A 23,144-nucleotide genomic window follows, 5' to 3' on the forward strand; every position below is an offset into this window, starting at 1 on the left:
TTATTATTATTATAATTGATATTTTAATTAATATTTTATTATATATATATATATATATTATTAATACTAAATAACATTCAGAACATGTAAATATCAATGACAAAACACTGAAATAATTCATATCGCTATTATTTCAGTAGCATCAATGCAAGCTCCCTTCCCCGACCACAGTTGAATATGGCCCCATTCCTATATAATTTTGCCTAGGGCCCCCAAAATGTAAAATCCACCCATGCAGTCCTGTTAATGTGGACTCAAAAAGGAATTATCAGCACATGACCTCAGTGTTTTTGGTATTCATGATACGATAACATCAATCAATATGGTTCAATAACAGAATTGCAGTTAAATACCAGAAGCACCTGGAGAAAATAAAGCAATGTGGAGAGGGAATTTTTGTAGCGGATCCATCAAAATTATGCATGCCATAGACCTATTTGTGATTCTTATGTAAAAGATTTGCAGACAAAATATATGCATACACTACATACAACACACTTTATTACAATAGCAATACACTGTACAGGAACTATTGTTCATATTATTATTGTTACTACCGCTGCCTAACTATGTAACCTTAACAGCATAGTTTCTAATGTCACAATGCCTCTTTAAGTCTATTAGATCATCTGTCATGTTGCTACCCAACACCACTTAACATTGATGGGGGTCCACAAGACCATAATGGCAGTCTTTAAAGTATTTCTCACTTCTTTTTTTTTTGTTGTTGTTTCTTTTTTTTAATCTGTGAGGTGAGAGAAAAGCACAGCTACATATGGGCAGGAAGCTTCAAATTCTTTAGCCATAAAGCAAACACAAAGCGGACTGGGACCACTTTGTTTTCACAAGACATGAATCAAGTGGATGACAAAATTAATCTCTAGATCTGGTCTGAGCACAGTTCACCTGTGGGCTATTTTAAAAGGGGCCCGAGTTCATTTGTTGTGTTCACGTAGGCAAAAAATAGACTCATCGATCTGAGACCAAGTGTGAAAACACCGATAAATAAAAAGTCTCCAAACTGTTGAACTGTGCAGCAAGGCTTCAAAATGCATGGTTGTCCGGTGAGAAGTGGACGCTTGACATCCAGCCAAAGTTTTATCAGGCAGGTCCTAGCCACGTTAACAGTGTAAACTCATTAGTGCGATCAGGTGACTCCTTTTGTAGGCCAGCAGGAAAAGACACTGATCCTCAACATGACTACGATGTTGAATATTCAGTCTTCTGCTATACTAATAGATTTTTGGTCTACAACATCCACGTAATCCTGAAACACAAAATATGCAGGTTTATTATTTACCTGATAATGGTGCAACTGTTAAATGGTATGATTAAAAAATACTTACCGAATCATTCTCAATTATACTCTCCAAAATTCTGACCAGGTCAGTAAAGGAGGGTCTGGCTGTATAAGGCTCCACCCAGCAGTCCTTCATTATCTGCAGTCTGTATATGAAAGTTTCAGCTCAGTGTCTATATTCAAATGCAGTGTTTCCTAATGCTCATCCTGGACTACTCTTGCATACCAAAGTTCAGGTCAGTACTTCTCAAACTCTCACAATACAGGGAAAAATAAAAAATGTGGACTGTCTGAAGTGCCTGAGATGTGATTTGAGAACCACTGTCCATCCATTCATTATCTGTACAGCTTATCCTACGCACGGTTGTGGGAGGCCTGGAGCCTATCCCAGGGAACTCGGTGCACGAGGCAGGGGACATCAGCCCACACACATTCACACACAATAGAGATGCCAATCAGCCCACAACACATGTCTTTGGACTGGAGGAGGAAACCCAAGAAGCACGGGGAGAACATGCAAGCACCTTGTGTTGAATTGCACCCCCAACCCTAGAGGTGCGAGGCAAACGTGCTAACCACTAAACCACCTGTTTAGTGCAAAGGTTACTGCCAGGCCAAGACTGCAAAATAATTTCTTGCAGATCAAAAAGTCTTAGATGTACAACACCTACAACTCCTGACAGAAGTGCTGTTAATACACAGTCTATGAATTACCCTGGTGCCCAGAGCTTCATTCTTGTAGCCCAACAGCCAAATAAAGAAAGAATAATGTTGATGCTCACATCTCTGGACGGCAGCTGTCAGGTCCCACGTTTCTGGTTCCAGCACAAATGTGATACACTACTTGATCTGAAGTCTCCAAATTGGGATAGGGCAGACTACCTGTAAAGAGCACAATAAAAACCATTTTATTTTACTTTACTTTCCTGCAGAGTTTTGAATTGGATGTCAGCATATGGATGATCTAATCTGTAGGCCTGTTATGTGATATTGTGCTGAGCTTACCAAATGTCTGCATTTCCCATAACACAATTCCAAAAGCCCACACATCTCCCTTGAAGCTGTAGTAGCTGTTGCGGAAATATTCAGGAGGATACCAGCGCAAGGGCACTCGTTCCTAAGGACAGTAACATTTAAACCACTGGAGGATTTACGTAATATAAGGATTTATGTAATATAATACAATGGCTAACCCTGTGGTGCTTTTTCCTGGTGCTGCGTCTACTTCTCATACGCGTCAAGTCTCTGGCCAGACCAAATTCAGCTACTTTGATTTCCCAGGGGAAACGGCTCACCAGAATATTCCTTAAAGCAAGGTCACAGTGTACCACCTGCAGATTAAAAGGAAGAATCTCAGTCATAATACGCGTCCGTTAGGTGTGTTTTTCACTGAAGTGAAAAAAAAACTATACTTTTCCCAAGCAAGTTACTCAGTCACGTCCCTGTCGCACTGCAGAGACTGTTATATAAAATGACATTAAACAAAGTGACACAAAATTCTGCCGTGGATGATGTTTCAGCACATGGCTAAAGTACAGAAGCAAGGCAAACTAACAATAAACTTGTTTTTCTTCATTGCTTTTGCTTTGTTGCACAAATGTGACATTAAAAATAATGTAGTTTTTTCAACCTGCTGCACGCACAAGGCACAATTTCATGCTGCATGTACAAACACTTCTGCAGCTACTTTTCCATCTAAATAATATAATAAAGTCATGTCTTTTTCATCAAAAAGGTATTGCAGAAAATTGTTCTATGCATTTGTTGAGAGCAGGCAAGATTACTGTACACATTATCCTTTACAAAAAAGCAAAAGAAGCATACATAACTTCTGCTTTAAATGAATTGCACGTATCACCAGCTTTTAAAGTTCTTTCTGTAATGCATCTTTTCATTCTTTAAAAATGGTGTGAGTGTAATCTCTGGTGTTTCACTGAAACATAAGAGATACCATTTTGGAGCGTAAGTGTTCCATGGCCAGAGCGATGTGATAGGAGGCGATGGCGAAAAGGTTCTGGATCTCAGGGTCAGCACTCAGCTTGTCATGATGTGTCTGCACAAAGCTGCGCAGGGTCCCGTAACTCACAAACTCCATGATCAACAAGAAGGGCTCTGCAAATACAACCAGCAAGTTAATGTAATGATCCTATTGAAGCAGGTTTTATTTTAGTGTTCTTTTAATAACAAACCACTTTCATTCTAAACATGACATAATTCAACACAACAACGAGACATGGATAAGATTAGACTGATCAGATTTATTTGGTAAGCTAAAAATAGACCACATCTGATGAAGCGCTTACCCTCAGCTGCGTTCCAGTCTAGCAGCTGAAGCACATTCTTATGATATACCAGCTTCCTCATAATAGACACTTCAGTCTCAATTTGCTTTGAAGTGACTCCTAATAGAAAACGAGAAAGGGAAACACTGCATTCCAGCATAAGAACCTTATCCCATCTGTGAAACTTGGTGGTGGTAGTATCATAGTTTGGGCCTGTTTTGCTGTATCTGGGCCAGGACGGCTTGCCATCAATGATGGAACACGAATTCTGAATTATACCAGCGAACTCTAAAGGAAAATATCAGAACATCTGTTCATGAACTGAATCTCAAGAGAAAACAACCCTAAGTACACAAATCGTCCTGCCAAAGAATGGCTAAAGAAAAATAAAGTTAATGTTTTGGAATGGCCAAGTCAATGTCCTGATCTTAATCCAATAGAAATGTTGCTGAAGGACCTGAAGCAAGCAGTTCATGTGAGGAAACCCACCAACATCCCAGAGTTGAAGCTGTTCTGTACTGAGGAACGGGCTAAAATTCCTCCAAGCCGATGTGCAGGACTGAACAACAGTTACCGGAAATGATTACTTGCAGTTATTGCTGCACAAGCGGGTCACACCAGATACTGAAAGCAAAGGTTCACATACCTTTGCCACTCACAGAGATGCAATATTGGATCATTTTCCTTAATAAATAAATGACAATGTATAATGTTTTTTGTTTCATTTCTTTAATTGGGGTGTCTTTAGAGCTGTTTTTTTAAAAAAAACCTTTTCCAGCACGATGAGCCTCAACAACTCTTTTTCTGAGGTCCTCAGAAATCTCCTATGTTCATACCATGACACACTTCTACAAACATGTGTTGTGAAGACTCTGATAGATCCCTGTTCTTTAAATCAAACAGGATGTTCACTCACACCTGATAGTCTTCCCATTGATTGAAAACACCTGCCTCTAATTTCACTTTCAAATTAACTGGTAACTCTAGAGGTTCACATACTTTTGCCACTCACAGAGACATAATATTGGATCATTTTCCCCAATAAATAAATGACAACGTATAATATGTCTCATTCACTTAATTGGGTTCACTGTGTCTACTTTTAAGATTTGTGTGAAAATCCTATGACGTTTTAGGTCATATTTATGCAGAAATATAAAAAAAGTCAAAAGGGTTCACAAACTTTCAAGCACCACTGTATATCATCAGCATTAACTTGAGTGAAAAATAGAATCAGAAATATTTGCATGAATTTCATTTAAAGCCCCTTTTGCTTTAATTACAGTGTGAACTTGAGTTGGCACGGACTCCATGAGTTTGTGAAAAATATAATGATCCGTGTTTCATCAAATCCATTGGAGCGTTGGCCGAACCCATGCTTTTACGGAAGAGATCAGACATGAGGAAAATCTGACCTTTTGTATAAACGAGTTAACATGGTCAATGTGACGAATTTGCTTAAATTTAAATCGTGACCTAGAAAGAGACAATATATAGTAAATATATTGAGTATCCCCCCAGATTTTTAACACGGTCTCAAAACATTTGGACCCCACTGTATGCAGATGTTAAACTAGAATTTTACAGCATTGTAATAATGTTTTCTCAAATAAATAATGAAAAAAGCCTCTAGAGAGTGTCCTCACAATAAAAAACAACAACAACAATAATTGTAACATCATCCCAAGGCTAGATTTCTGGTATTGTTTTAAAAAGTAATTATATTCACCTGTAGTGTAAGCTCATGCTTGGCAATAGTAGGGTTAATAAACTCAGAGTCAGTGCATGGAGAGAAGGTTTTGTCTGTGCATTACCTTCTTTTGCAATCTTGCAAGTGACAAGTGAGTGACCTTTGCAGGTTCCCCGCAACATCCTTGCTTTGTAGAACGCGCCTTCCCTCCCAGCCTTGATCAGCTGCATCAGGTTCAGGTCTGTCCTCGTAACCCGTGGGCTCTGAAGACACGACATTGTGCAGATGTTATGTTTAGCTCTCTACTGTTTTTATATTTTAAATAATAAGTTAATACTTGTTTTCTTTCATCAACCTGGTGGTGTCTATCTACGATATACAAATGAAAACATACTTCTAATCATGAATTGATTGAATTGTGATGCTCTGAACCTGTTGTGATGGTTTCCACAGTAATCGGACACTCTGTCTGCTTTTCTGTGTTTGTAGGCATGTTTCTTCCGAATTGCCTAATGGTGGCATCACCAACACTGACCGAGGAGAGGTGGGAGACAGAGGAGTGGAGTCTTGGGGAGGAGCGGTCATGGACTTTCCCTGTCTAAGGTGCCGTATGGTCTTATTCAGCGATTGATATCTGAAATATAAGGAATAAAGACTGTATCTAATCAAAAATTTTATGGGGTATATTAGAAAAATAGTACATTATTTGGCCATTAGATCTGAATTGATCTAATAATTGAGTTGGTAAAACTGTTGAGAAAACTGTATAAAAATACTCATTCATTTTACTTTTTGAACCACAGGATGCCAAAGAAAAGCATGGTGAGTATGGCGAGAACTGAGATGCCAATGAGACTGTAGTGGATACTGTCCAGACTAGTAGAATCTGTAACAACAAACAGAATTGCAGAGGATACACAACGAAGCATGACAGGAAATCAAACTAGGCCACATACTAACACAGAGTTTCATCGACACACTTCAGTAAACTGGTAACTCGCTGTCATAAGGAGTATATAGAGTGCACCAAATGTGTTAGGAAAATGGCTATTTTACTCTGTTTCTTGCTGTTTTGAATACATTTGAGAATGGAGAAATCATTAGAAGTTGTATTTTCAGTTGAATTTGGGAAACTACTTGAAGCATTCGTTGTGTTGAACTATTTCAATTGCTTTTGTTTGATTTGTTCATTGTAAACAGCTGCAAGTCTGTAAATTTTGCCAATAAACCTGTTTTGTAATGGGGGTTGAATCATTTTGATTGCAACTGTAGATTTAATATAGATGTAGATATCAATGACATTTCTTTATGCTCATGTATTCATGACATGGCGGTGCAGCGAGTGGTGCTGCCACCTCACGGCTCCAGGGTCCCAGTTCAATCCTGAGTGGGTTTCCTCTGGGTTGTTCCTATGCTAAATTGGCCCTAGGTGTGAAGAAGTGTATGAATGTGTGTGTACAGTGATGGACTAGCATCCTATCCAGGGTATATTCCTATATTCCTGCTTGATCAGGATAAAGTGGTCTATAAGTTTAGTGTTAGGTCCTCTAATCTCACATAAATTCTCCATCATACAAAAGCAACCAGTTAGCCATGAAACTGGCCAAGTTGCTGCGGCTTTATTCAAAATTTGTGAAGCAACTTGCTTCTTTTTGTGTGTTTTTTTTTTTTTTTTTTGCAGAAAACTATTTGATTTGGCAAAATCGCAATTGTACCAAATTGTTTTGCATGGTCTTTGACAGTGATGTTTATTATTAAATGAGAGCTTTTAGCTGTACTCATGTTCGACTCGTGTGAATTGAAGAGGGATTTGGCTGAATGCGCGTTGTGCTGACGTCCCATGATGCGTCTAAGCCCAAATCTGCGGAAAATCTGCAGTACTTTGAAACACTGAAAACTTCTCAGAATACTGTGGAGTGTGCTTGATTTTGCGTTCATTTCCACAATTGCAAAATCACAAAACCCTGGAGAGATGTTTTGTGCCTTACTTATCTCTTGACTTTCAGCTGTGCTGAGAATGGACACTTTAATTTGGCAACATTTTGGTATTTTCTGCTCATTTCTGGTTCATAATTACATATGATAATTATTGAAGAAAGTGATTCCATAATTGCTCCTTACTAGAAACATATTACATGTATAGTTAAGTCATTTAAAAGATTATAACAAATTACAGAACTGTGCAAAAGTCTTAGGAACACTTTGTTTACTACATTTATTTATTTAAATAAATTGATTTATTTTATGATTATTGAATCAGCACAAAAGCATTTAATATTTCCAAACATTACTTTTTCGACAAAAAAAGTTAACTGTTTCAGGAAACAAAGTTTACATAAAGTAAAGAAAGCAACATAGTACATAACCGACCACTTTATAAAAAAAAAAAAAAAAAAAAAAAATTAATTAAAAAAAAAATTAGAATGCTGCTGGGGTTTGCAAAAGCAAGTGCGACAGTCAAAAACTTTGGCAGATTCGCAAAGATACTCAGTAAAACTTACCAGCTACTGTAATTTCAGTTTGCTAATAAAACTTCATAAAATGTACCCGGGACTATTTTTTTTTAACCAAAAGAGCTTTCATACAAAATGCTAAAAACTTTTTTTAGTTCATTATTGTGTACCGCTCTTTGAAAGACTTTTGCACAGTGCTCTCTGTATAAGCTGCGGATGACGGAGTTTCAGTGGAGTCACAAGGTTAATTTCAGTCAAATGGCCAGAATTAAAACATTACACTATTTATAGCAGTCCCTCCCTTTGTCTGTTCATCTTTAATTTACACTGCTTGAACATATGCCAGAAATTCATCCTGTCAGAATAGCAGCTTGTATATAGGCTGTTATATGCGGAGTGTGACCTGTTATACACTTACTTGAGTTTGTTGAATTGCACATATTGTTGTTTCACCTAAGTGGACAAGTATGGCAGCTCCATGCATCCCTTGTGTAAGTCTCTAAGTCTGAATAACAGTCAGCAGCACTAAAATAAAAAAGAGAACTTGGCATGAGAGTCACAGTACAGTATGTTTCTCATTTCTGAACTCCACACAAACAAGTAATGGAGTAACTAGAAAAGAAGGTATGAAATAATAATAATAAAAAACTTCTAAAAGCCCATTATAAGGGAATGTAAATGAAGACTATAGCTTGAAAACCTGAGGAATGTGAAACTGTCATTTTTATGCAGTAGAGGAGAGATGAATAATGGCGTAGCATGTTAATCCATTATTGAATCTTTTACAAATAAACTACTAAAATTTTGAGCAAGCCAGCTGACTCTAGCTTTGCAGTTCAAGCAACACAAAAATGGTTTTCTGCAGAAGAAAAATGCAGCCTATATAAATGTGTGGTTTATTTGAAAGTAAATAATGTTTTACTGTAGGCAACATTAAAATGTTTCTCATTTGTTATACAAATATATTTATGTTTCTAAAGCAATGTAAAGTTTGTGTGCTAAATGGTATACAAGAGTTAGGTTTTTTTTTTGTGTGTGTATGAAATAATATCTTTTCCCACTTGGTTCAGTTCTTTACACATTTAAACGATTTCCAAGCACATGAAGATGTTCTTTGACTGGGATTTAGCATTGTGTGATTTAATGGACACTTCATATTCTCATAAAAGTTGTTTTACCTTTGGAAAGAAGTGCAATTTTATCCAACCCCCCCCCCCAAAAAAAAAAAAAAAAAAAACCACATAAAATGTCAGACAAGGATGTCCTGATTATTCAGTATTGACACCAAGAGGTGTAATTTTACCTTGATCAATTTCGGTCAATTCAGGTTTTCACTAAAGACCCCTAAGGTTTGGTGTTCCAGGGTTTAATTTGTTTTTTATAAGTGCGTATAGGTGTAGTGTTCACATCTGTAAAAACAAACTTAACTAAAGAAAACCTTCATTTGGTCCACACCAAACCACATAAATGTAAAAGCGTTAACTGCGTTAGCCCTTAAGCTATATACCAGGACCGTGGCGAAAGACAAAAATGGGTTGCGTCCAAAGCCATGACCATCTGATTCAAAATAAAAAGAAGCAGTTTTTTTAAAAAAGTTTATAATTATGCAGTGAATAAAAAGCCAAATCAAATGAATTAATTGTTCATTAATGTGTATGAAAAAAATGATAGTGTGAGAGTTAATTTTTCTTCTTAATTAAAGAAAAAAAAAAAGGCTAACTTCTCTGACTTCTAGTCAATATATTGGTAGGTCTTGACAATTTTAAGTTCCTTCTAGAAATAAATAATAATAAATGCATGTTAACCTTTCGCAAGTTTTCCACATGCTATACCACCAAACGTTTTCTTTCCAAATATGAAAAGCACTTAAATAGTCAACGCACAAAAATAAAGAAACTTAATTGTATTTTATAATTTGAATTTTTTTACAGAGCTAAAAACACCACAAGTGACCTCAATTTACAATTTTTTTTTTTTGACAAAACCTAAAACTGTTTCAGCTTCCTTTTGACACCAATGAATGTAGAGACAAACAAGAGAAAGTATAAAAGTCTTTTTAAAAGAAACAAAAAAGGAACCTACCTTCATTTCAAGCCAGAAGTGTTGGCGTGTGTCTTTAAAGTGTGATAAAGTCCACTTGACCTTGTGATGTACTGCTACAATGAGAGCGCATGGAAGCCGCCTTCAGCCAGGTGCTCTTCAGAACGCAGAGCGGCAAATGTGGGTAAAGCATCACAAAGCACTAGTGCAGAGTGTAGCCTGAGATCTGAGCTGCTTCATACACTTCCTTCCTTCCTTCCTTCCTTCCTTCCTTCCTTCCCTCCCTCCTTCTGTCTTGCATAGATCAAGATTAGGGCTGCTTTATTTGAGCATTAAAATTGACAAGACAGAGACTTTATTAATAGACACAGCATACGGTGCTTGTATGGTTTGCTTTGGTTTGATCTCGGGGAACATGAGCAGCATTCAGCACATGACCGATGTTGTGGTTTCCTTTCCTTGCCTACAGCCCCTGCTGCTCTCTGCAAACCCAGTACAAACATGCAAACAATAGAGCACCCAACAGTTTGCATACAATAAAAAAACAACAACAAAAAAACCCAACAAAGCCAAAAGTTCTTCAATTGCATCGTCTGAATTTAATTGGCCGCTCAAATAATTGTTACAGATCAACAGTATCACTCAATATACAACCACATTTTTAGTTAATTTTCAAATACATCTTTTTTTTTTTTTTTTTATAGGTGTATTTACAAAACGTCTGTACATTTGATGTCAGTGCAATGTCATTGTACTCTTTAAACACTGTACAAAATAAAGCTCATCAAATGAATACATCTCCGATGATTAACAAAATCGAGATATCAGTAGTTGATCGCACTACTTGCCAATCAATCATGTTTCTTGGAGTATTAATAAATTATCCCTGTATCAAAAAAAAACTCCAAAAATCTTTAAAAGTGATGAGTGTATTTGCAGCCTCAAAAGACTAAGAAGCTATGAGAGGAAGATTCCAGTTCATCTAAAACGAGCAAGCCACTCAATTCCACGTCAACGCAGGTTTGAAATGGAGAGAAATGATTTATAGTTTTAATCGAATCAGACATTTTCTTGATAGCTGTTATTGAAGAAATTTGCAATTTGAAGTGACTTTAAATGTTGCTTAAGCTATTCAAATGTTCAGTCACATCATATGACCAATAAATAACCCTTTCCCATTTCTGACAAGCGTTCCTTTCTGGCAAAAGTACATAAATATCCATAATAAGGAAAAAGAAAGTAGAAAGTAGAGCAGCAAAACGGTACAGGACAACATGTAGCTCTTTCCCAATGAAGGATCCGATGCATTCCATAACGAATTAGAAGCCATGGAAGGAAAGCAAATTACTCACTGTATCATATCCATTCACAGTGTTAAAATGGCTCTCTAATGAAGAGTTGCTACTATCCTGGCATTATAAGACACACGACTTTAAGCAGGTCACATGAACACCGCTTCTTTTTAGCACAGGGCCGTCATGAGGTTTAGGCGTTCTTTCCGAGAAAGAACTTTCTACGCAACAACATACCACCTGTTAAAGACTTTGGCTTGAAAATATGAACCTCTCCTATGAGCATACACTGATCAGATATGCATGCATTTGGCTACCATTTAGTCTACCACTAAGAAAGAGTTATTTGAATGAGGAATGACAAATAAAGTGACAACAGAAAGAACGTCCAAGAACCTGTAATGGAGTCACGAAATGCTCATGGTGGAGGGAAAGTGTTACGAGGAGCAGACTGTTGACTGCCCAGAGACAAGCCCATGTTTGGATAAGATAGATCCATGGTATTAAAATAAATATCTCAGAAAAATAAAATATTGTCAACTTAAAACTTGTCTAAGAGACATACTGGCGTTTTGAAAGACATTGGCACAAGACCTGAAAACAAACTTAAGCTTAAAATATAAATCAAAATATAGCCACGGCATATCAACGGTTTTTTTTTTTTTTGGGGTGGGGGTGGGGGGGGTGGGGTGGGGGTTTGTCACTCACTGGAATGCAGTTTTTTTGAAACCAGATTTCATTATCTAGTGTGAAAAAAACTTTACAGGCACATTTTAGTGAGCCGTATGATGTGTAATACTGTCTTACAATCTTTCTATTAACAATCAGCCAATAAACTGCAAATAAAAAAAAAATTAAAAAGGGAGGTAGTGTATGCTGAGGAAATGTCTGCTGAGGAACAAAAAGGACAAAAAGTCTGTTGGACTTGCATTACAGAACTGAACATTGCACTTACCCAATAGAAACCTCTCCAGTAGAACTGATGGATAAAATTGGTACTGAGTTAATGTGTTTGGCCAGGAAAGAAAAAAAAGCTCTGCATATGAATTTATCATATAAATATAAAAATATAAAACAAGTTTATGGAAGATGAGCGTGCCCCTTCTCCTTAAGAAAACCTCATGGAAAGATAAATACATAAATATCGTTTCCCATAGGTACGAGATGCTGAAGATTTGGACCGAGTCACAGTTAATCACAATAATTTCAAAGAAATTGTTTTTGTTTTTTTTTGGTCCAGGACCCATTTTGTTCAGTTGGCAATATTCACAAGCTACACAATTCTCTCTTATTTATTTATTTTCTCTCAAACTCTTTCAGCCATTTGATTGCTAAAACACCAGTAAGTGTTTCTGAAACAGGGGGCAGCAGCAGAGGTTGAGATTCCTCAGTCTCGAGCTGAACGTTGTGCTTCGGGATCTGTAGCTCATTGGTTTCAGCCGCGCAGCTTCGCTCGGTCACGCTGTCTACATTGCACACGGGGGAAGGATACTGACGAACTCGTTAAGTGCCTTTAATGTGGAAGGGCATGGGATCACTGTAGCACACAGTACTTCTTATAGTCTGACTCAAAGTCTTCGTCCATGCTCGTAGTGTCTGCCATTTTTTTGCCATCAGTCACAGGCAGAAACTGAGAGTAGTCCACTCCTTGCTGTTCGTAAAAGAGAATGTATGCTGAATCCGTGTCAATCTCTTCAGAGTGAACCTCCTGGAAACGAGACAGAGGCAGCAAAGGCAAGCTATTTATCATCAGGTGCATTAACATTTAAATACTTAAACATACAAAGGCGATTTATTTCTCATTTGACCAACAGTCACATAATGTCCAAAACATGGTTTGTATCTTTGTATCCATCTACTCAATCTGGGACACAATATATGTATATATGGGCTACACTTTACAGTCATCAACCCCCCAGTAATTATAGTACAGGCTTGGATAAAAGCACCAAGTAAACCTGCTCATCTGGACCCTGCGTGGACTTTGTTTTAGCTAGATTTTCCATGATCCTTAGCATACTGTTAAACAACTAACTCCTTTTTCCTATTCAAAAAGTGGCCTTTTCCATTTTAGTTCTAGAAGACAACGGTGTACTGTTGCTCAGAGATGAGACAAAACCACAAAACTAATCTTTTTTTTGCCCACTGATCCAATGTTGCCTCAGAAGCTAGAGTGTAATGAAACCAAAAAACGCTTGAGGCTTAAAAACAGATTACTTCAAGGACTACACTAACCCTCAAAAGTTTAGACACTCATTCTTTATTTTTTCCCCCCACATTATAGAATATTCATAAAGTCAAAACTCTGGAGTGACACAAGTGGAACTATGGGAATTATGTTGTGATAAAAATCCAAAATAAATCAAAATTATTTAATATTTTAGCATGTTCAAAGTACACCCCTTTTCACCTAGAATTTCAGAAATGTATTCTTGGCAGTTTCTCGATCGATTTCTTGAGGAATTTCACTGAGATGCCTTTTTAAACTGTATTGAAGGAGTTCACACCTACGCTGGACTCTTATTGGCTGCTTTTCAGAATATTTCAGAATATATAACTCATCCTTTTTAAAAAAATATTTTTTTGTAAATGAAATGTTAGTTATCTGATGAAAGAAATGAGTATGTCGGCACGATTATATTTTTGTCTACAACACCGATTTCACACATTTAATCACACACCTTCAGATCAAAAGATCTTTAAGATCATGAGAAACATTTCAGTCGAGTGTCTCCAAACTTTTGACCGGTAGTGTGTGACATATGCTAATATACAGACAGCTGACAAATTAAAGGAAAAATGAACATAAAGTGTTTTAGTAAACTTGAGCCACCAGAACCGCTTCTGTGTGCCTTGGGATAAATTCTACAAGACTCGTGATCACCATTCTTACAAAATATATCTCCTCAATTGGTGTTTTGATAATGGCTAAACAGCTTGGTCCAAAATCTCCCACAGGTGTTCAACTGTGTTCACACGTGGTGAATGCAAAAACCATTTCGGATCAACATTTCAGCCGGTCGCTGTGCTGTAGCTATGCACGCTCCGGTGTGTGTTAAACTTCTGTAAGGTTGTAACTACCACAGCGCAGGAGTGAAAAGATTATTAATCAAATGAGATTTATGTGATCAAAGTTGCAATGCATGTCTATAATAAAGTGACACAGATATTTGCATGTTATAATTACTAAACCAGTGGATTATAGCACAGAAATGAATGCTGCACATGAAAGCAGAGCCTGATGTAAGACGACACAAGTGTCATGCAAACACTTGCAGAGCAAAATGGCCTTAATCTGCAAACCCGTGGTACATGATGTGTGTACACTGTAGTTTAATCATTTGAATGAAGTTGGATTAAACCTTACTGCAAACATATTATCTCGCTTTTAACCTGTGAGCTTCAAATTTGCCTGCCCACTCCCAGCTGTGTGAGAGTAAAATCCACCCACTCCCAAGACTTCATTAGTCCTAATACACATCACTAACTTGCACACCAGGTCAGGGCTTCTCTCTGCATCAAACTATTGCCAGATAAGACATGAGTATGAGAATAGTGATTTCAAACACTGATGCTTCAAATGCTTAACCAGATGAAGGTGAGAATAACTCGGAGTAAGTCCGAATATTGATTTACAGTGGCACTTCCATGCAAGGGGACAGCAAAATGCCCTCATCATCATAACAGAGCCACTGTTTTCCCTTTCATTTGTTGAAATAATCATCTAGCCCTTTATACTCATCACACACCCACCGCTACACACCCACCCACCTTAACATCCTTTTTTATCCTTCAAGAGAATGAGTGGGGAGCATTACAAAACAACGATGGATATAGTCTTTAATATAAATATTTGCTGACATATAAGGACGTTTTACCTTGCAGCTGCTGTCGTTATAACAGTACCATTTATCATTGGGGTTTTTCGCGTAGGTCACATAGTGGCCCCCTCCCATGATTCCTGAATGGCACTAAGAAAAGAAAACAAAACATTTGACTGGGCAAAAATCTTCATAATACTGTGATGGAACATACATTTTATAATTAAATACTTTCAAAACATGTCAGCTGTAGATCTATCCAAATCTCCATTTAACAATAAATATTGATCTGCCCCTTCCACCCCACACACACACACGTACACCAAAAGCACTAAAATGAATTCTGAATGTTTTAAGTAGACAGGGAAGACCTACCGAGATTGCATATAAATTGTACACTGGCTCAAGACAGACTTCATCTCCATGATGAGAGGTGTTGTCTAGCTCTGTGCTGGCGTCTGAGTGCCCATTGATTTGGCTGTTGTCCTGGCTCAGCCCATTCACCATGATGACATCACAGTCAGTACTGGAAGGAACCAATGTCCAGGAAGAGTCGTGTGTGTTGGGCTCTAGAGTAGCTCCTGCCACCTGAGGCTCCGCCTCTGTTACCATGCTGGGCTCTGGCTCTGGGCCACTTTCTTTACAGCCACTGCTGCTGTCCAGATTCTCTTTGCTGTTGGAGAGTCGGTGTCTACTGCCAAGCTGAGGAAGACGCAGACGTCCCTGTTTCCGACCTGTGCTCTTAGGGCTGTTATTGGGGCTGTTGCTTCTGCTCAGTGGGCTGCCTACCCTCCTAATTGAACTCGGGGTGCCTAAATGGAACAGAAGCATTTCACGTGTCACCATAACAGCTTCAAAGAAAGGTATGTTTTATTCAAACAACATTTAAACAATTAAGCCAAACATTAAAAACTTTTGGATTTTTGGTTTTGGAGCCTCAGACACAGGCAGAGAAGACACTGTAGAGACAGACCTCTGCCAGATATGGAAGGGCTGACCACAGTAGTAGTGGAGATGGAAGACACTGAGGAATCTCCGCTGTCCAGTTTCTGGAGCTCCTCCACCAGACACTCGCTCTGGCTCTGCAGGCCCCATGTGCTCTGAGCTTCACGTGGAGCCAAAAACGCACCGGGGTTGAAGCTCTCACACGGGAACTTCACTATCTTCTGGGACTTAATCCAGCGGCCATTCACAAACTGGAAACGTTTCAGATGAACAATCTAAAAAAAATAAAGTAAAATAAAAATAAATAAATATTGACGTCATATCCCTCAATGACCAGGTTAAGTAAGTGTAGAATAAATGCAAGAGGTAATGTGGAAGGAGTAGTTTTTATGTTGTTTTTTTTCATACCAGTATGGGAGGCAGCCTCCAGAGGTCCAACTTCTTGGTGGCCAGACGGTGGGTTTTGCACTTGGAGCAATAGTAGAGCTCATCCTCACCCAGCTCCTCTTCACTGGTGAAGGCCTTCAGACAGCTGTCCAGACTGATGGGCTCGGCCTGGGCACGCCGACTCAGTTCCACACTAGTGTGCTCCTCCACTATCTGCATGAAACACATTCATCACTAACCACTGTAAACAGACTTTAGACTTAACAGTAACTGGCAAGTCCTTGGGAGAAACTGTATTACTATAGAACAATGCTTTTTAACATTGTTTTAATTTGAGAACCTTCGCATGGGCAGTATGGTGTAGGTGTAACATTCGAAATCAAAACATTATTTATGAAATCTAAACATCATTTTTGTAGTATACGTCATGGCATCAACAAATCAAATTTCGATAATAGGATTCTCCAGATCCAACAACATGTTCTAATACTGTATGCACAAAGCCAACTAAGTAAAATTGACTACCTATAAAGATGTTGGGATAAGTAACATTCCATAATTAATTTCTTACTACATAACAACAATTCTTCCAAATTCTTAACCAATATTTTTAAAAATTAAATATAAATAACAATGTTCTGTATTGACTGATCTACGAAATAAACGCTTCAAAGTCAAACTCTCCCAAATTACATCAATTTACAATATACAAGCTTTCTATGGGTGACTCCTTCACAAATGATTACCTTATAGTGCCACAGATCCTAAATTTAGTTTTGATCCACTAAATCCAAATCTAATGGTGCTAGGACACAGATAGTAGTGACCTACATACTTTCTTTTGGCATATGCTATCTGCCTGAAGTTGCATTCAATAATCCTCACAAATTATAACAAGGACAACATCCTCATCAATCCTGATCTTGCCTTCAAAAGCCACCGGATTTTAAAAAAAAAGAAAGAAAAAAAGTCAAATTACTGAGTAAACAAATAAGGTTAATAATACACACACACACACACACACACACACACACACACACACACACACACACACACACACACACACACACACACACACACACCAATACACATCTGTTCACTAATGTTATGAGAGATGATTACAATATAGAATATGTTATACGATGTAAACCCCTAGATATAACACTTGTATGTTGTGTGTAGCAGCATTGCTAGATAGCATAAAATTTAGTTAATTACACATTTTATATATATATACACACACACACACACTATGGCCAAAGGTATGTGGACACCCGACCATCACACCAATATGTTGGCCTTCCTCATTCTGTTGCCACAAAGCTGTGAGCACACAAGTGTCGAGAACGTCTTTGTATGCTGTCGGATCTCCTTTTACTGAGACTCCATGTTGGTGCCGATGGTTTTGGAATGGACACCCATGGGTGTGATGGTCAGGTATCCACATACTTTTGGCCATGCAGTTTATCTAGTCTCAACTGCAGCCACAGAGTTGTATCAGATATTGAATTACACTGGAAATGTAAAGTTAATTAAATTGCAGATTGAGAACATTGCATACAACGTTCTTAATTTCCATGTTAATTGATTATTCACAGGAAAATTTCTGAAATATGCCCCCCCCACTGAAACAGTATGCTTGCCTGTAGTTCAGTGGTGCACCATGTTGACTGCGTGTGTGGTTTGTAGTTATATGAAAAGATGAAAATGTTAGTATTTTAATTACTCTGACAAAAGCTTTTTCAGCTCTGCTGTGGGACAAACAAATTTAATCTCTTTAAAAGCATTAGCTCTTAGAAAGCAAAAAACAACAACAAAAAAAAACTCTAAAAGCACTAGCTTGTGTCCATTACACAACACTTCACTCCTACAGAACTAACTTTACACAGGATATAGAAATGTTCTCTTAAAGACCGGACAATTTAAGTGTCTGAATCTCAGAACACTTTCCATAATGATGGCTGTATAGCTTCCTTGTTATTACATATGTATTAATGGCACTCACCCTCTCTTGGGAAGTTTGATAACGGAGGTGCAGGGCTGTGGGGTCCCAGTCCACAGCAATGTAAGCATTTCCTAGGGATGCCCTGTCCTCATTACACTCCACTTTACAACCTCTGCAGAACCTGGCAAAGACATGACCACTCTCATCACTCAATGCAGCCCTCTAACACACAGACACACAAAAACACACACCCCTACAGAGCCAGGATAAATGGCTTACCTGTACCACGGGCACCAGGCACAAGAATTGCCATCCTTTTGCACTGCCCGCAAGGTGAAAGGGTACTGGTAACCCAGGCTGTCATCACTGTAGTATGTCATGATCCATGCCGTTAAAATAAAATGTAAAAAGGAACAAAAAACAGTGTGTATGTGTTTTTAGACTTCTGAAGTTTGATATCTCATGACTGTACATGTTTAAATCGCAATGCCTGGTATATTGTCCATGATTATGGACACACGTTAAGTACACACCTCCTTAATACTTGTGAACTATGCTACTGTTAGACCATTCGACTTTAGTGTGTAATGTTGTAATTATGTACTATCATATATAATTAGAGACAGAGAAAAAAAAGCACTGACCAGTCTTGGGCATGGTTGCTGGCCTCCTGAGGGGGTAGGGGGCTGGCTAGACGGGAAACCTGAATCCACACAGCATCGTACAGATCTTTCTTACTGGTGTGCACTGTGCACGGCACAATGAGAGGCATGCCAAACAAACTGGGCCGGTTCTTCTGAGATGAGAGGAAGTATAGCTCTGACCGCATCTAAACGAGACAGTATAACAGCATCGGTACAATGGCATAAAGATTCTTCACCGTGTTTGTGGTGGACTGACAGATGAGTCTGCAATAGTTACCATCTTTCTGTGCATGGCAATGATGTAGCCAGTGAAAGGGCTGTCCTGAACTGGGGTAGCATGGCCGTTGGGGATGCCGTTGGCAAGACTCTTTTCTGAGCCAGAGGGCATCACCGTGCTTGGCATGCCATTAGCCAGACTTCTATCAGATCCACTTTGAATGGGGGTGCCAGCTGTGCCATTCGGAACGGGGCCAGGTTTCTCAGAATGGCTGTTCCGAGCAATGCCATTGCCCATCAGTGTATTGGCTGGGGACAAGACATTTTGAACAGAAAGAATGAGACAAACTGGAGCTTGTGTGGATTAAAAAGCGAAGAATGCTTTAAATAAAGAGGATCGTCTCCCTCACCTACTGGTGCTGGAGAGGTGATAGAGGTGGGAGAACCAGGCACAGGAATCTCAAACGCACACAGGAAGCCATTTACAGACAGACGCACTTTCTGGTTGTCTTGAGGAAAGTTCTAGAGACACAAATATTCATGGTCAGTAGGACTTCTATTAAATAATACATCAAATAAAGTCACCGGTTATTATGAGTGATTAACATTAATTATATAAGAATGAATAAGTAAAGAATAAAACATGATGGGGTGTGCTGGTATAGGAAAATAATAATCACCAAGGTGGTGTGATGTGACCTGACATAAAGCAGAGTTACTGTTGCCACCTGTTACCAAGTTGATTATTTCCAAGTGTGATTTATTTCTCTTATACCAAAGCAATTTGCCAACAGTTACCATTTTTTCTTTACTAATGAATGGCAAATCATGTTTTTTTTTTTTTTACATTCATAGTTACAATAAATGTTGTGGAACATCTGTGAGACAAGTCAGTTCCTGTAATCTCTCTCTATGTTAATAAGATTATAAATGCAGCTTATCAGGTAACCTCTGGTGTGTGACTTCTGTACATAAATGATAATAAACGTGTCCTTATAGAAAGCTTCAGCAAGTCAATGATTATATATGCTTACTTTGGTAAATAACATTTTCACAAAACTCCTTAGTATTAGCATATACAGTAGGTCACTGTGAATGAGCTGTTACTAGCATATTAGAATGATCACATTAGAACAAGCCTGTGATTTGAATTACAGCCTGGACTACTGTCAGACATCTAACTGATCATGATATAATGTTTAATGTCATCCACAGTCCCTGCTGATCGTGTGTTAAGCTCACCTTGATGTTGGAGGAATGGACCTCAGCCAGGAGGATCTGCTCTGGCTTTAGGCTGCACAGTTCACTCAACTGCTTCTTCAGACCTGTATACTTTTCATCCATGTTCAAACGGAGACCATAGCGCACCGGGGTGGAACCGTCCAGTTTAATGACTGTAAAACACACGGGTGCATGAGTGAGCTTCATGCAGACCAGAAGATTTTAGATAACCATTTTTCATTTGCTGCACCTTACCTGTGATCTCCAAGTGCATGGAGCTGTCCATTGGAAGGGGCAGGGACAGGAAGTTAAAGGGGTCGAAACGAGCGCTGATGTGGCCGCACGTTTTGCACTTGACTTGGGACTTGAGCTGGCCATGGAACAGGTCCACCACAATCGAACGGTTTCTCCTCAAGTGATTGTCCCAGGCCTACACACACACACACACACACACACACACAAGACACACATACTTACATAATGCCACTTTAAGCACAACATGGTACTGTACTTTCTACAGGCCTCTTGCTGTCTTTTCATTAGTGCTACAGCAAGAAGTCACATCAACATTAAAGCTAATCTGCCCCTTAACGAGTTTGTAGCTGAAGGACTGATTTTCACTGATTTCCTTCAATCATGCAGTCAGTCTCTCTGACTGAGAGCCCTGCAAATGGAGACGAGACACCACGGAAATGATTAACATCCTGACACTGACCTCAGTGGCCACTTCTGCGTCTGGCCGTCCATCGCTGTCCTTCAGCTCCACATAGGGCTTCTCGTGGACCCGATTCAGGTCCTCATGGAGACCATCCAATAAGAACGCCAGTAGCTCTTGAGAGTCTTGCTGCTGGAAGCCATTGAATCTTGGTGCATACTTTGCTATCGTCCACTGCATGAAATATGACACTAACTTTAGTATGGGTACTTTGAAAGTAAGTAAGAAGAATTTCTCATAAATGACTAGGTACAAAAGTGCCCACCCTGAGCTTTAACGGTGCAACATTCTTCTGTGTTCCACTCCAGAGTTCCTGTACTAAATCTCCATAGCATTTGGCCATATGGCCTCGCATTCCTATGGGATTGAGTCTGTCAAGACAAGAGTATCAAATGAAAGTGATGATCCATTAAAGAAAAATTATAATTATTATTTTTTTAAACAAAGCACTATTTATAATTGACGTCAATCCTTCACCTGTTCAGCTCGTAGAGGTGTCTCCCTGTGATGAAGTAGTCTGTGAGAGGTTTGGTGTTGCTCACACACTGAATGCTAGAATTCATAAAGCAGGTATTCCCCAGGTTGCTCAGACCTGTAGCACCTTTCTCTGTAGGAACTACAGAAAGAATCACAAGATATTTTACTTTCAAAATTCAATTCATATTACATTTAGTCCAACGTAAATCTATTATGATCAAAAAACACAATGGACTGGGAAAGGAGAGGAGATGGGTCATTCCAGTTATGCTTCTTTCTACTTCAATTATTCATGCAGTTACATCTGGTTTTATTTGCAAGGTACCGATATTAAATATCCCAGCAGATACTGAACCTCTTATCAGTTTCATGCTGTTCTGGCATGCCATGGTGGTCCATAAACTCTAGTTAATAATCTACTTTGATAGGGTAAATATTACGGAGTGAAAAACGCCACACACATTGATCTTTGATGTCGTCTTCCATGAACTCTGAATGTTACCTTTGTGTCTGTCTATTTTGCTGCTGTTGGCGATGAACGACATTTCCTCTGGCCAGCTCATGTCTTTGTTTCGAACTAGTGAGAGGCAAAAAGAAAAGAATTTGCAACATTTTCTTTAACTTGTAGAAACAGGTAAAACCAGAATAAGGATAGAGATAAAGTCGCAGACATACCCTCAATCACCAAGTGCTGCTCATCCTCTATTTTCAAACTCTCTAAAGTGTGATCTTCATCATCAAGGAGAGTGAGGTAATTCTAAGGAGAGGATTTTTTTTTTACAGAAGCGCCTTAAAACATATAACCTATGATATTACACATATGCCGTAGATTCACAATCGGTAAATATACTTTCATAAAACACAGTAAGAATACTGTGCTATAGCAAAGGGAAGCTACAGAGAATCTTACTTCGCTGTTGTAAAGCCAGAGGCGCATGTCTTCTTCTTTGATGCGTAACCTCTGTGACAGGTATTCATGTATGTCCTTAATGGTGCTCATCCTGCTGAAACAACCTGTGTATGCCAGCATACGCTTCAGCGGGGCATTCGGAGATGGCATGTTACCTGTAGGATTGTCGTTTAAAAACAATCACAAAAAAAAAACAAAAACAACTTTAAAACTCGCTCCATTCATTAAAGAATATCCATTTCAAGAAAGCTTGAAACATTGCTGTTCTGCTATACTACGCTCAGAGGCTTGTTGTTTCAGGAAACATATTTGACAGAAATATCAAATAATTTTGAATATACTGTGTTAAGCAAATGTGTACAGTATACAGAGACTCGTGATGTAACTCTACTAAATAGGAACTTCTCACTTTCTCCATTTCAGTTCTGAAGGTGATTACAAACATATCCCACCAAAGATACAATATACACCACAGAAAAAGATTTTTTTCAAGCATATATGAAGCTGTAAGTAGCAGCAAGAAAGGGCAAAGGTGATTTTAAAGGGACTGATTAACCATTAGTCTGGGGGAACAAAAAAAAAAAAAGGGAGATGCAAACAAAGCCAAAAGCCAAAAGCACCCACAAACAAGGTAGGTCTACATAGAGCAATGCTGATTAATAATTAGTTCAACCCCCCTAATCCCCTCTGCAAGATCATTAGAAGCAATCAGCTGGATAGGAGCATCCATTTCTTCCCAGAATGCACAACATCCCATCTGACAGGAGGAGCAGCGTTGTGACTGAGAGGTGAACCATGTAAAAAAC

The 23,144-nt window shown here is 38.6% G+C and overlaps 2 protein-coding genes across 5 annotated transcripts in view; both read right to left on the bottom strand.

The window, feature by feature from the left end:
- Window positions 1-475: 475 nt before the first annotated feature.
- On the bottom strand, window positions 476-10,260 carry si:ch211-167j9.5 (fibroblast growth factor receptor homolog 1). 2 transcript variants are annotated; one of them, XM_017490958.3, is made up of 12 exons: window positions 9,808-10,260; window positions 8,144-8,250; window positions 6,062-6,158; window positions 5,705-5,906; window positions 5,397-5,535; window positions 3,604-3,702; window positions 3,252-3,412; window positions 2,494-2,631; window positions 2,306-2,417; window positions 2,083-2,182; window positions 1,347-1,446; window positions 476-1,267 (listed from the first exon to the last, which is right to left on the bottom strand). In XM_017490958.3, the coding sequence occupies exons 2-12, from the start codon at window positions 8,163-8,165 to the stop codon at window positions 1,217-1,219; spliced, it is 1,221 nt and encodes a 406-aa protein (XP_017346447.1). In that variant the 5' UTR covers window positions 8,166-8,250; window positions 9,808-10,260; the 3' UTR covers window positions 476-1,216. The 2 variants fall into 2 exon arrangements, with proteins under 2 accessions (XP_017346447.1, XP_017346449.1); XM_017490960.3 differs by lacking the exon at window positions 3,604-3,702.
- Window positions 10,261-11,749: 1,489 nt separating this feature from the next.
- Window positions 11,750-23,144, bottom strand: part of usp32 (ubiquitin specific peptidase 32) — a 46,563-nt gene continuing 35,168 nt past the window's right edge. For all 3 annotated transcript variants that reach the window (XM_017490956.3, XM_017490957.3, XM_017490955.3), the window contains exons 17-34: window positions 22,339-22,493; window positions 22,104-22,185; window positions 21,931-22,005; window positions 21,429-21,567; window positions 21,217-21,322; window positions 20,952-21,125; window positions 20,492-20,666; window positions 20,258-20,409; window positions 19,426-19,537; window positions 19,077-19,324; window positions 18,800-18,984; window positions 18,435-18,521; window positions 18,216-18,336; window positions 16,232-16,423; window positions 15,852-16,098; window positions 15,254-15,690; window positions 14,936-15,028; window positions 11,750-12,765 (exon numbers count right to left, since the gene is read on the bottom strand). In XM_017490956.3, coding sequence (XP_017346445.1) covers window positions 12,592-12,765; window positions 14,936-15,028; window positions 15,254-15,690; window positions 15,852-16,098; window positions 16,232-16,423; window positions 18,216-18,336; window positions 18,435-18,521; window positions 18,800-18,984; window positions 19,077-19,324; window positions 19,426-19,537; window positions 20,258-20,409; window positions 20,492-20,666; window positions 20,952-21,125; window positions 21,217-21,322; window positions 21,429-21,567; window positions 21,931-22,005; window positions 22,104-22,185; window positions 22,339-22,493 — 2,954 coding nt within the window. In that variant the 3' untranslated portion in view covers window positions 11,750-12,591. The remainder of the gene's footprint in view (window positions 12,766-14,935; window positions 15,029-15,253; window positions 15,691-15,851; window positions 16,099-16,231; window positions 16,424-18,215; window positions 18,337-18,434; window positions 18,522-18,799; window positions 18,985-19,076; window positions 19,325-19,425; window positions 19,538-20,257; window positions 20,410-20,491; window positions 20,667-20,951; window positions 21,126-21,216; window positions 21,323-21,428; window positions 21,568-21,930; window positions 22,006-22,103; window positions 22,186-22,338; window positions 22,494-23,144) is intronic.

The sequence above is a fragment of the Ictalurus punctatus genome, chromosome 17 (genome assembly GCF_001660625.3).
Source record: "Ictalurus punctatus breed USDA103 chromosome 17, Coco_2.0, whole genome shotgun sequence".
Classification (NCBI taxonomy): Eukaryota; Metazoa; Chordata; class Actinopteri; order Siluriformes; family Ictaluridae; genus Ictalurus; species Ictalurus punctatus.

What these genes read in the sequence shown, in the direction of transcription:
- si:ch211-167j9.5 (XM_017490958.3), bottom strand. Translation starts at nt 8,165, where the DNA reads ATGTGCAATTCAACAAACTCAA. An exon ending in AACACTTACGCTCCAAAATG is followed by an intron (nt 2,632 to 3,251) that starts GTATCTCTTATG and finishes TTTAATCTGCAG; the next exon opens with GTGGTACACTGTGACCTTGC. An exon ending in CCAGGAAAAAGCACCACAGG is followed by an intron (nt 2,418 to 2,493) that starts GTTAGCCATTGT and finishes TACTGTCCTTAG; the next exon opens with GAACGAGTGCCCTTGCGCTG.